The sequence below is a fragment of the Lipotes vexillifer genome, unplaced genomic scaffold (assembly GCF_000442215.2).
Source record: "Lipotes vexillifer unplaced genomic scaffold, Lipotes_vexillifer_v1.1 scaffold1303, whole genome shotgun sequence".
Classification (NCBI taxonomy): Eukaryota; Metazoa; Chordata; class Mammalia; order Artiodactyla; family Lipotidae; genus Lipotes; species Lipotes vexillifer.
In genome coordinates, this window is record NW_006785848.1 from 1,016,570 (window position 1) to 1,029,816 (window position 13,247).

Genomic DNA, 13,247 nt, shown 5'->3' on the forward strand with positions numbered 1-13,247 from the left:
GGAATGTAAGGAAACGCCTTCTTGAAAACTACCAGAAGCCTTAAAGATCACTGCTCTAGGGCTTCCCTGGTGGCGCAGTGGTTGGGAATCCGCCTGCCGACACAGGGGACACGGGTTCGTGCCCCGGTCCGGGAAGATCCCACATGCCATGGAGCGGCTGGGCCCGTGAGCCATGGCCGCTGAGCCTGCGCGTCTGGAGCCTGTGCTCCGCAAGGGGAGAGGCCACAACAGTGAGAGGCCCGCAAAAAAAGATCACTGCTCTAACTGTTCATACTTGACTATTCACAGGGTCTCACTCCCTATGAGCCCTTCCAGAATTCTAATCCTGACCCCAGTAGCCTGACATGAAGTCACCGAGGGTCTTATAAACTCCACCTGAGGTTTCTGTCTCCATGGGTGCAGCAGCCTTGCTCTGGTGGGGTAAAGAGAATGTGGAAGCTTTGGAAGAAAAATAAGGACAGATCCCAAAGAGTGTGGCCCCTTATCTGCTTAGCTGACATCTCACCGGCAGCACTGGGGACCCAGGGGAGTATTGAGGGTCGCGTATTACTTGGAGCAGTTTCTTAGCATAAAAGGCTAATGGTGAAACAGAAGTGTAGCCGTTTTAGTCATTAACATGAATCCTGTAACTTCCAGGAGAAACAAATACTGTAATTGTATAAATTCATTGAAATACTCCACTTTAAAAAATTCTGAATGAGAAATGAATGGCATATTTTTGTACCTAAACTCCAATAGATTCCAAATAAGGTTACTTTTTAGTGAAGTTGTTTTCTGAGCTTGCCTTTCACCCTTAGCTGGGAGAGTGTCTGCCCCATAATAACCCCATTAGTAAAGGCAGACAGAGCCCTTCGGACGACAGTCCTAATGGACTTTTTCATGATCCCCCCCATGATATTGTGATTTATAATAAGAAATACATACTCGGTTTTCCTTCCATTTCTGGCATAGAGCCCCTAAAACACTTGGAATTTCCTAAGTGATGAGAGGGGCAAAGGTGTCTTTTGTTATGTTAATGAGGCCACTTTGGGACTGCAGCTAAGGCTGGGGGCTGGTCACCAGGAGAACTAACTATATGATTGGAGGGTTAGAACTTTCAGTTACACTCCCGACTTCTAGGGAGGAATGAGGGGCTAGAGGTTGAATCCATGGCCAAAGACCAATGATTTAATTAATCATGGCTGTGTAAGGAAGCTTCCATAAAATTCCAGAAGGATGGAGTTTGGAGAGCTTCCAGGTTGGTGAACGCATGGAGATTCAGAGAGAGTGATGCACACCGGGAAGACATGGAAAATTCTGTACCCTTTCTCATACCTCGCCCTAGGCATGCCTTCCATCAGACTGTTCCTGAGTTATATCTTATTATAATAAACTCGTAAGCCAGCAAGTAAAATGTTTCTCTGACTTCTGTGAGCTGCTCTAGCAAATTAATAAAATCCAAGGAAGGGGTCATTAGAACCTCCACTCTATAACCAGTCAGTCAGAAGCTCAGGTGACAACATAGGCTTTGGATTGGCATCTGAATTAGGGGAGAGGGGTAGTTTTGTAGGACTGAGCCCCTAAACTGTTTTTTTGTTTTGTTTTGTTTTGTTTTTTGTGGTACGCGGGTCTCTCACTGTTGTGGCCTCTCCCGTTGCGGAGCACAGGCTCCGGACCCGCAGGCTCAGCGGCCATGGCTCACAGGCCCAGCCACTCCGCGGCATGTGGGATCTTCCCGGACCGGGGCATGAACCCATGTCCCCTGCATCAGCAGGTGGACTCTCAACCACTGTGCCACCAGGGAAGCCCCCCTAAACTGTTTAATCTGTCTATCTGGGTAGACAAAGTCAGAATTGAGTTGAATTATAGGACACCCAGCTAATGTCAAAGAATTGCTTGGGACTGTGGGAATCCTCCCCACCTCTACACTGGAAATTGGATGCAGAATCGCTACCCTCACGCTCTAAATAGGGATTCCTGTACCCCAGTAATCCCTTAATACCCATTCTCCACACATTCCCATACTCCATAGTCTTCACACGTTCCCACAGAATTCCTTCTGACTTGAAAGACCTATCCTATTTTCCCAGTCTGGTAAAAGCCTGTTCATTCTTGATATTCCTTTGTGTTCTTCTCTTTATATCAATAATTCCTAAAAAGAATGTTTGGCATACAATTGATGTCACAAAAACAAAACAAAATAAAAAACCACCAATTGAAATGATTGAATGTGTCCAACAGGGAGGTCTTCTCACAACATGGGGGCAGGTGTATGGTCTGTGGTCTGTGGTCACTTCAGAGTAAGAATTGAGATGCCCTACCTGTTTCCATGGAAACAGTGGGCAGCCGAGAGAAGCCACTCCCTGGAGATGACTGAGGCTCCACAGTAGGCAGATCCAACAAAGTGGAGGCTGACTTGCCATGGCCAACCCCCTTCCTGGGTGTCAGTGCCCCCGATGATGCGGTGGAGGGTGGAGGGACTCCTGCTGCAGCCTTTAGGAGAGGAACGGTCACATGAATTAAAGGCAGACTTGGAAGAAAAACTGGAAATCCAGTCAAGTTTTGAGCTGGGTTGGGAACTGACTAACCAGATAAGCAATTTGAAATCCCCTGCTTATCCAGAGAGGCGAGATGGGGGTCTGTCTGAAACCAGCACCAACAAATCACTACCTCCCTCCTGAAAATAGGCCTTGAAACAGGGTCTCTGTACAATAGACATGAGGGGAGGAGGGGACCTATTAGTAACAGCCGTACTGATAAGAACAGGAGCTGTGGAGTTCAGGTTGTTAGGTAGAGAAAAAAGATTAGTTCCAAATGCAACAGAATTGAGAGTGTCCTTGAAGTTGTGCTAGTTTGGGAGAGAATTTGTAAGTCCCAAACAAATGAAAACCTAGCTGGACTTACCTGGTGGCACAGTGATTAAGAATCTGACTGCCAATGCAGGGGACACGGGTTCAAGCCCTGGTCCGGGAAGATCCCACATGTCGTGGAGCAACTAAGCCTGTGCACCACAACTACTGAGCCTGTGCTCTAGAGCCCGCGAGCCACAACTACTGAGCTTGAGTGCTGCAACTACTGAAGCCCATGCGCCTAGAGCCCATGCTCTGCAACAAGAGAAGCCACCGCAATGAGAAGCCTGCACACCACAACGAAGAGTAGCCCCCATTCGCCGCAAGCAGAGGAAGCCTGTGCAGAGCAACAAAGACCCAATGCAGCCAAAAGTAAAATAATTAATTAATTTTTTAAAAATCTAGTTAAGAAAAACTAGTTATCAGAGCAATTATTTTCCAGTGTAAATAGTATTGATAAGGATACATAATTAACAAGTTGGCACATGGCCAATTAGAAACCACACAACTAATAGGAACATAGGGTGGATTACTGTTCTCAGGTCATAGCTAAGGAACGAACCAGCACTTGACATTGATCACAACATAAGGCATAATTAACAAAGTCATCCATGGCATTCCAGTACCTATTTCCTTTCTCATAGGTTTTTTATTTAAGAGCTTATCACTTGATTAGAGTTATTAGAAAGTGAAAGTTCTCAGTATAAACATCTAGTGCATGAATGCTTATTATCAAGAAAGAAGACAGAATCCACTCTAGAATTTTTAATTCTGAGAAACCATTTCAGATTCAGTTCACCAATGTTTACTATTCTTCCCTGGCCTGTGGCAACTTCTGCCTGGGGCATTACACCAAGAAGGGAATAAAAATGTAAAACAGATCAACTGAGGAACAAATACAAAGGATCAGAAGGAACATGTTTCTACTCACTGCAGCCTTCCTCATCACTTCCATCTGGACAGTCCGCAGTGCCATCACATTTTGCATTTTGTTTCCTAATGCAAATATCATTGCCACACTTAAAAGTTCTGTTGTTGCACGGAATACCTAAAAGTGAGCAAAGAAGAAAGAATTTTTCCTACTCAGAGACAGATTTGAGTGAATGACACTGAATTCCATCCACAAAGGATGGCTTAGCCACAGGATCGGTGTTTGCTGCTCTGGGAAACATGGCAGAGGGAAATGAAGCAACCCCACACTGTCCTGTCCCTGCATCTCAGCAGAGCCACTGAAAGGAAGGCAGGCAGGTGCGCTGGTTGAGAATCAACCCAATAGTCTCTCCTTTCTTCCACTGTAGGGGAGATGCCAAGCAGTTGGCCATATCTGTGGCTTAAGCCATGGCTTCCTTGCCATTACTTTCCCTTGTTCTCCAAGAAAATTTTTGAGCAAAAATCAACACCATACTCAGTCCTTTTATACCATTGGGGGCGGGAGGGAATGGACAGATTTTGTGAATTACTGCACATTTGTTCACAACTCTGGCAGTGTGTGTTTTTGCAGGGGCTAGAATAGACCGTACCATATCACAGTATCTAGTAAATCCCTCTATATCCGATCCTCAGTTTCCTTGAGTCATGAACAGCATTAAAAGCAAGTCAGCAAGGAAAATCTTCCAGAATTCACACACACACACACACACACACACACACACACACACACACACACACTCCACTCCAGTTAGAGTGACCAACTCTTCTGCTTTGTCTGGGCCCAGGAGGATTCCCAGGACCTGGGATTTTCCGTGGGGGAACTGGGACAAGTCGATTGCCCTAACCCAAGAGAGATATTTTGATTTGGGCTTAGAAGAGTCTTATTAGAAGAACAGCAAAGTGCAGAGGGCTCCTCCTCACTCTGAGTGCAATTCTGCTCATCCCGGCCATCCTCACAGTCCCTGAAGCCATCGCAGACCAGAGGGCCGTGCTGCCTGAAGGAGCTGGAGTTGCAGGCAGATCTAAGAGTCACTGGAAGGAGAACAGGCAGAAAGCTCGTGAGCCTGAGATATCAGTGGGACTCCCTGATGACCAGCAGTGCCCCTCAAAACGTGCAAATGGTTAAGATGACTTAAACAAAACAAAACATGTGTTTTCACAAAACTGACACCTCCATGAGGAAAAGCAGATGTTTAAATTTTGGTGTAATTCTTAGCACTTTGAGTTTGTCAGATATGACTTTTGCTTGTGGAGAAATACATTAAACTCTGGTGGTTTGTTTCTTTAATTACAATTAAATGCATCATAAGATTTTAAGGAAAATAAAAATCATAAACTGTTATCTAAATTGGACTTGTCTACCTTCCTAAACAAAATGGAGTGTCCTGAGATTGGGGATTTTGTTTTACTCATCTCTGTTCTTCAGGTGCCTGATCAAATAGTAGGTGCTCACTAAAAGTTTGTTGACTAGATTAACGAATGTGAGATCTTAAAGAACAACAGACTTGTAGTCTGTTAGTAAGGAAAACTCTCTTTAAAATTATTTTACCCTGAGACATTCATTCCCTGAACTAGGAAATACCAGTGTAAATCTGTTACAATTTTTCTTCTTTGGAATATTTTCGGGAATTGCCTTTAGACCAGTGACAGACACAATATAGTAGCAAGCACTCTTAGAAGGTATAATTCCTTAGACGTTTCTGGTTTTTTGAAAAGTTATCATTTTTGTTATCTGCTCCTGTTATTTCAGAGGTATGTCTTGTAAGGATCAGGGGGGAGGACGTTGCTGCCCTGAAATAGTTCATTTATTTACTCTGAGAGTATCTAGTACCTAGTCAACTCCCAGAGAATAGCTCCCAACATGGCATGATGAGAAATGATAATTACTAAAAAACAGTCCTTGTTTACGAAGTAACAATAATCACTTTCATTTGGAGCATAATAGTAGGGAATAAAAATAACAAAAAAAACAAAAGCAACCTCAATCACTATACAATGGTATTTATTTTCTTAAGAAATAGAAGACCCTATAGACTTAAATTGTTAATGAAGCCTAAGTTAAGAGGGTTTTATTTTGTTTTGTCAATAAAAAAAAAGGTGTAGAGTTACAGGTTATTTTTTTATGAACATAATTTTTCAGTTACTTATATTAACTTTAATATTTCTCCAAAATATGAAAAAGATTAAATAGCTTCATCATTGCAATTGTATTAGAATTAAACTCTGGATCTTTAGGAGAAAGTGTTGCCAGTGGTGTCATATGGTCCAGTGAACTATTCTCCCCATTTTGCTTCCTGAAACTGGAGATAGATTCAGGAATTATGTGCAAATAGTAATGAAAAACCAATACAGAGACTCTCTGCCCAAAATAAGAATATCCAATACCCCACCACTGAGTTATTACCAATGTGATGTTGATGCAAACTATACAGGTTAAAAAAAAAATCAATTCTTTTATTCTCAACACCTGTGCTCCATAAATGAACATGCTGAAAGTGTTTACTTCTCTGCAGATTCTGAACTTCTTTCTAGAGGGAAGATCCACGCTTTAAAATAGGATTATGTTTAAGATTGTGGCTGATTGATTTACTAATCATAGATCCTCATTCTCTATGATAGTATTATGCATCCCCACCCTTGCTATGGCCCCGAAGTGTGCAGAATAAACTTCCCTGCCCCTTGACTATGCCCTCAGCTATTTGACCAATGGAATATGACACAAGTGATGGTGTGCCAGCTCCAAGCCCAGGACTTAAGAGGAACCTTATATTTTTGGTCACCCCTCCTCTGTTTCTATCACTGCCAGGGCCAGGCCACTAGCTCAACAAGGAAAAGAACCATGAGGAGTAGAACCAACCCCAACCTGAGAAGAACCAAGCTCAGGAGGCTCCACAGCTTAAAGCAGTGCCACCCAGCTGAGCCCAGCCTAGACTGGTCATACGTGAGACAACACACAGATGAATGATCCAGAACAAATGATTGTCATAAGCCACTGAATTTGGGGGATAGTTTATTATGTGGCAATAGATAACAGCTACAAAGACCCAGGATATGCATCAGCTGCAACAGTGATCCTGACAATCTATTTATTCCTAAGAAAGTCATAGTAAAAGCTTAAATACCCACCACAGAAGAGTTCATCACTTTCATCAAAGCAGTCATTTACTCCATCACAACGCTGGGCCTGAGGGACACATAAACCGGAGGCGCATCTAAAAGATCCAACAGGACAGGCTAGAGACAATAAGACACAGGAAATCTGTGTGGGTCCCTAAAAGTCACCAGACCACATTAACAAAGAAATGTGAATTGTTAAGTGGCTGAGTGGCAACATAGCGGTAGTAATTATACAATTTCTCCATCAAAGCGAAGCTATAGCTGGTAATTGAAAGACCAAAAAGGAGCATTTAAGAACAAAGAAATCAAACTAATCCACCAGAAGCTCTGAGTCGACATTGCTACCAGGTCACAAGTACAAATTCCTACACCTCCATCCTCGACTCAGCAACCTGGCTTTATCACAGACTTGAAAAAAGAGAAAGCTGGAAGATGCCTTTGAGTCCAGTATGCTCAGTGTGCAGTCCTTAGAATCCCCAGGGAGTTTAAATGGCCTTCTGGTGTTTCTGAATCCCTTATGACCAGGTGCATTATTCTGAGGGTCTGTGCCTTTAATTACATTTTCAAGGGAACTCTATGGCAAAATGTATTAGTAACCACTGATCTTAGAAGTTGGACCTAGAGAGATTAATGACTGGTTTCAAAACTCAGGACTCCTCGGGCACTTCAACCAGGCTACTCATCAAAGATCCATTCCCTGGAATGGAATCTTTAATCCTGGGCTTATAGCTAAACATGATAGTACTAATAAATCCTTTCTCTCTGCCGTGGTCTGAATATTTGTGTTCCCCAGCCCCCAAATTCATATGTTGAAATCCTAATGCCCAGGGTGATGCAATGGGGAAGTGGGGCCTTCAGGAGGTGATAAGTGACAAAGGCAGAGCCCTCGTGAATGGGATGAGTGCCTGCCTTTATAAAAGAAGCCGCATGCTAACACATATATAGGAATTTAAGAAAAAAAATGTCATGAAGAACCTAGGGGTAAGACAGGAATAAAGACACAGACCTACTAGAGAATGGACTTGAGGAAATGGGGAGGGGGAAGGGTAAGCTGTGACAAAGCGAGAGAGTGGCATGGGCATATACACACTACCAAACGTAAAATAGATGGCTAGTGGGAAGCAGCCGCATAGCACAGGGAGATCAGCTCTGTGCTTTGTGACCACTTAGAGGGGTGGGATAGGGAGGATGGGAGGGAGGGAGACGCAAGGGGGAAGAGATATGGGAACATATGTATATGTATAACTGATTCACTTTGTTATAAAGCAGAAACTAGCACACCATTGTAAAGCAATTATACTCCAATAAAGATGTAAAAAAATGGGCCACACAGAGTGCTCTCACCCCTTCTGCCATGCGAGGGCACAACGAGAAGTCTGAGACCAGAAGACGGCCCTCACTCGACCATGCCGGCACCCTGATCTTGGACTTCCAGACTCTAGAACTGTGAGAAATAAATTTCTGTTCTTTATAAGCTACCTAGCCTGTGCTTCGTGCAAAAGAATGGGGAGGGTGCACGATCAGGTCAACCATAACTCAACGGCACACGATGGAGAGCATGAGCTACTAGGACATATTCACGGTTTGAAATAAGAGTTAAAAATAAGATAGCTTACTAGTTACCTGTATCATTGATGGGAATTATAATATTCTGTTATTCAGAAGTGTAATAATTCTGAATCCAGAAGCAGGTATGTTAGCATTGGCAAAGAAGGAAGAGTCTAACTAAGCTTTCTCTCAGGACCTAACCTCATGGATTCCTAAGTGGTCAACTCTTACTTTCCCCCTTTTAAAATGGGTTGAGACACAATCACTGTTTCTCCAAGCACAGAGTGGCATCCCAGTGGCAGGAGAAGTGACTGTAGGTGGATACAGACGAAAGCCTCCTATTTGAATTGTCATATATTTTAATTGCTACTACAAAAAATACAATTAGATTATTAAACCTCAGAGACTACTGTTCAAGACAAAAAAAAAAAAAAAAAAAAAAACGGGTTGAGAATTTCCTGAGTCAATATCTACTCTCTCCAGCACTAATGACTTCCCTCAGACATTGCCTTTTCTGTGTACCATTTCCTGGCCACTGTTCCAGCAATTCTCAGTGTGAAGTTCAACACTCTGCAGGCTGCTATTTGGACTCTCCTTGAAAGACCAGTCCTTCTATGCATCAGAAGCCACAGTGAGATGCAACTGCTGCCCTCCGATCCATCAAATGTTGGCGTAAACCTCATATTTACAAAACATTATGGCTAGCAAGAAGAACAATGAATCAAGAAATTGTCCTGTATTTCAGGAATAATGTAAGAAACTATTTTTCAAATGTAACAAACAACGATATTATTTCTTCTATAATTTAAACTTCAGCATTATAAATACATAATTGTATGTAATATTTATCATATATTTTGTTCTTACTATATAGCTATTTAAGTATTATTATAAAAGTAACTAGTCAATAGCAGAAATAAAAAAGCAGTTTTCATTCCTTAAATTCTCAACGTTTAGAGTCATAAAATGTTAGCCTCTGTTTAACCTTTCATTACGGTTTTCTAAGGGGCTGATCCCCGGCTTACGTTGACTGATGTTGTAACTGCCATATTCCACCAAAAGTGGCTTGTCTGAAAGCCTTGAACTGCACTGAAGCTGAATGTGAACCAAGGAGTTGGGCACTCGGAAAATCGTCTGGTGATCCATATAGGAGCCGCAGTACCTGAGGAGTAAGGGTAGGGGGACACACAGCATGAGGGCCTGTCAACTGCATTCCTGTCTTCTGTCAACAGCAAATTCACTGATACTTTGGTCATTTGAGCTTCATAAATGGAGATGCTTATGGTAGAGCTGATGGTAGTTATCCATCCTATGCTAAGTGATTGTCATTGAGTCACTTCTGTCCCCTTGATTTTCTCCTCTGCTAAATAAAACAATAGCATTACTACCAACTATCTGTTACCTGTTGCTTTCCTCACCAATACTTATAATTAGAAGAAATACGGGTTTAATTCTCCTAGGCCTCTCTCTTCTTTGAACATAAATAACTGCCTAACAAAAAAAATGAATTGCCTACTCTGGCCACAAACCTCTCTACAGGGCAGAGTGGAACCCATGAACTCAGGTTGAAAACATGCAGAGAATTCCAGCAACACTTAAAGCAAAAGACAACAATCTTTCAATCTAAATTGAACCCTGATATGCACTTCAGGGCTTGTCCTTGGCAAGATTTCAAAATAGTGATGTCTATCTGCAATATTCCCCTACCTTGGTTTTGCTTTTCATCACCTAGGAGAAAATGTCCCTCCTATTAGTAATCCTTGCATGAGCACTGCCGTTCGTGGAAGTACAATTACAGTGGGGCCCATGGTGAGTTAGGCTTCTGCCTTGTGTGAGCAAAACTTTCCCAGATGTCTATTGTTTCTCAAAGGGAAACAGTAGACACTAGGCTTGAAGGGGGACGTCCTCCACTGGAATCTGTGAACGCCCATCACTCCAGGTCCCCAAAGCATTTGGGAACCACACGTTTCATGGATCAGATGTTGGCATTCAGTGGGATAACCGGGGGATAACCTATCATTTTACAGTTCAAAGCATTCACGTATATTTCAGGATGAATCTTTTGCAATTGGCTGAAGTTCAGGAGCTGATCGGCAGATAGACCAGCTCCTGGGATACAAGGAAGAGACAGCAGCTGCAGGTGGCCACCTGGCTAAGCGGAAGCCAGCATCTGAGAGGTGCCTGAAAGCCTAGTCAAGCTCTTGGGGCCAGAGTCTACTCTAGTTGGTCATCTTGGGATCAGAAGCCTGCATTCTAAAATCATGATTGTTATCTGTATCTCATAGTTTTTATTGGAATTCACCATTAATATTTACTAGAGTTTTCTTGCAAAGATTAGCCTCACTTCGACATTAAACAGGAGTTAAGAGGAAGGGGGTCAAGCATGAAACCATGCTTGGGCTGGAGTTTACAGGGGGACAGTATGTAATGGGGCATAGTAGTGGTTTATGACATGAAAGTAAAATAAAGCGAGAGATTAGAGAAACCCAGCAAGTGTTAGTTTACATGGGCAGACACGTGACAGGTAAGAAAACTGAGACATAAAGAGGTGAAGTAATTTGTTAAAGTTCAAATAGCTAGTAAGCAGAGGCAGCATTTGGACACAGTTCACCGGATACTAAACCCTAGCACTTTCTAACGCACCAACAGCCTTGCCCTCCGGAACTTTGCTGCACAAAAGCTTAGGAAGCCTGTCCATTTCTTCAGGTTTGTATACTGCATTCTAGTTGCCCCGAGCACTCATACCCCACCCCTATGTTCTCTGAATTCAGGATCACTAGGCTTCCTGGTCTCAGCATTACTTTTTCTCCCTTCTCCATGACAGACCCAAAGCCTTTAGGCTAACCTTAGCAGCAAGGTGCCAGGAATTAGTTCAATTAGAACCTTCCTAATGAAAAGGATGGATAATGGGAAGGGCTGGCATTTTAAATCCCATGGGTACAACTAGTATCCAAAGAATCTGATAGAATTTCAGCCAACGCACAAGACAAAATGAAGAGCTGGTCCTTCAGGGAAAGTATTTAGGGCAGAGAGCTTTTCTGGTATTTGCAGGAGGAAACTATTCATATTTTGACAGCAATACATCATGGGTGGCAGGGGTTGCTACTTAGGGGGAAAAAGCATCTCATTTTCAAAGCACTGCTTTATTTTAAGCATACAAGCTTACAATAGATTTGTAAAGATTTGTTTTCTGGACCTCTAATTAAATACCAAAATGCAGTATCTTTAAAGCCTTGGGGCACATTCCATGTATTTATGCATCCAATGTCATTTCCTTAGCAATCCTATTAATCATATTAATCATAGTTAAGATGTTCTGGTGTGTGGTAAGCATCATTTCATTGAATTCTTACCGAAAAACCCCACCTCATTACCTCATTTTACAGACTGAAAAAGTGATTAAATAATTTGTCCTAGTTAATGTAGCTACTAAACAACAAGGCTGCAATTTGAACCTAGGTCTTCTGTCTCCTATTTAATAGACCCTTGATTCAAAAATACTCCCAAAAGGAGTACAAGCCACATGTTAATAATGGATCCAAGAAAACCATTAAATCAGGGAGATTCTATTCCAAGTCATTGATTCTAGGATCAATGACTATTTAGCAAGTCATCTAAGAGTCTAAATGAAATCAAAGAAGGTTGTTCAGGAAAATCATTTAGAAAGGGAAGGTTTCATTCATGGATTAGCTGTGAGCAAAGAATTAGCAGACAAGTCCCTCAGGCTAACTTCACAAATTTCCTTAAAGTAAACTGAGAAGCTATTTGGCAAAGACAGGACATCCTGTATTTTTTTTTTAATACAAGACCTATTATAACTTTAGAAGCAAGTAAACGATAACAACAGCTGAAGGATGAATTAAGGGAGAGAGTAAGGACCTTCTAGATCAGTTCAGGAAGCCCAGGTGCCTAAATTTCTCTCAGCTTCTTTCTCCTACCGCACAGAATTGGCTAATGGTTTCTAGCTTTTGTAATCATCGGGACTTCTATTTACTATTTTCCTCCATGGCTGCAATGGTTTTTCTGCCAATTATTTTTGTAAAGTGTGGAGCGTGTACATCCATAGCCCAGCAGCACAGAGCAGTGATAGAAACAGGGACTTGGGAGCCATAAGGACTTGAATCCTGGGTTAATCTCTTATGAGCTGAGCGACTTTGAGCAAGTTATTTAACTCCTGTAGTCCTCAGTTCCCCTGTCTGTAAACAGTAAAGTGCAGACTCTCTGGGGGAAAGGAATCCAAGACTTTGAACTCCTGGGTGAGGCTTTTCATTAGATTCTTCACATATGGAAACCACTTACATGTGCTCATTAATTTCCCACCATCCATGGTCACAGCCTTTCATACTCTTCTTGGTTATTGAATAGTTATGGAATTTCAGTGCTATGCCGAGAGTTGATAGGGGAGTCTATGAAAAACAAACGTAAGTCAGAAAAATGACTCAATTGAAGAATATGTTTCAGACTAAGATTTTGTTACTCAGAACTCATTCCTTGGGCTTGCTATTTTAAGGGCATTTTATTCTCTGTGCCCTGTGGCCCTTGGTGGGGTAGACCAGTTGCCCTGAATAAACTGACCTGAAGAGGAGAGCACGACAGAAAGGGAAGTGAGCTGCCCCCGCAGCCCACGCTGTGCTCAAGGAGCAGCTGTGACGCCCGTGTGATGAGCTGAGATAGATACATTAGATCACCTCTAGGTTTCAGTTTCCTCCAAGTAAGTGAGCTTAACTTTGAAAACACCCACTTGTTAGCAAGTTTACACACTTTCCTCCTTAGATGACAATAATGACAGTTTATTTAAGGCACTATTCTGATTCTTTAGATAAA

The 13,247-nt window shown here is 42.3% G+C and overlaps 1 protein-coding gene across 1 annotated transcript in view; it reads right to left on the bottom strand.

Annotated features, from left to right (window-relative positions):
• The window catches only part of TMPRSS7 (transmembrane serine protease 7), a 38,194-nt gene that overhangs the window by 4,670 nt on the left and 20,277 nt on the right, over positions 1–13,247 (bottom strand). The window contains exons 6-11 of the mRNA XM_007458163.1: positions 12,723–12,829; positions 9,449–9,585; positions 6,885–6,992; positions 4,680–4,790; positions 3,760–3,876; positions 2,301–2,472 (exon numbers count right to left, since the gene is read on the bottom strand). Coding sequence (XP_007458225.1) covers positions 2,301–2,472; positions 3,760–3,876; positions 4,680–4,790; positions 6,885–6,992; positions 9,449–9,585; positions 12,723–12,829 — 752 coding nt within the window. The remainder of the gene's footprint in view (positions 1–2,300; positions 2,473–3,759; positions 3,877–4,679; positions 4,791–6,884; positions 6,993–9,448; positions 9,586–12,722; positions 12,830–13,247) is intronic.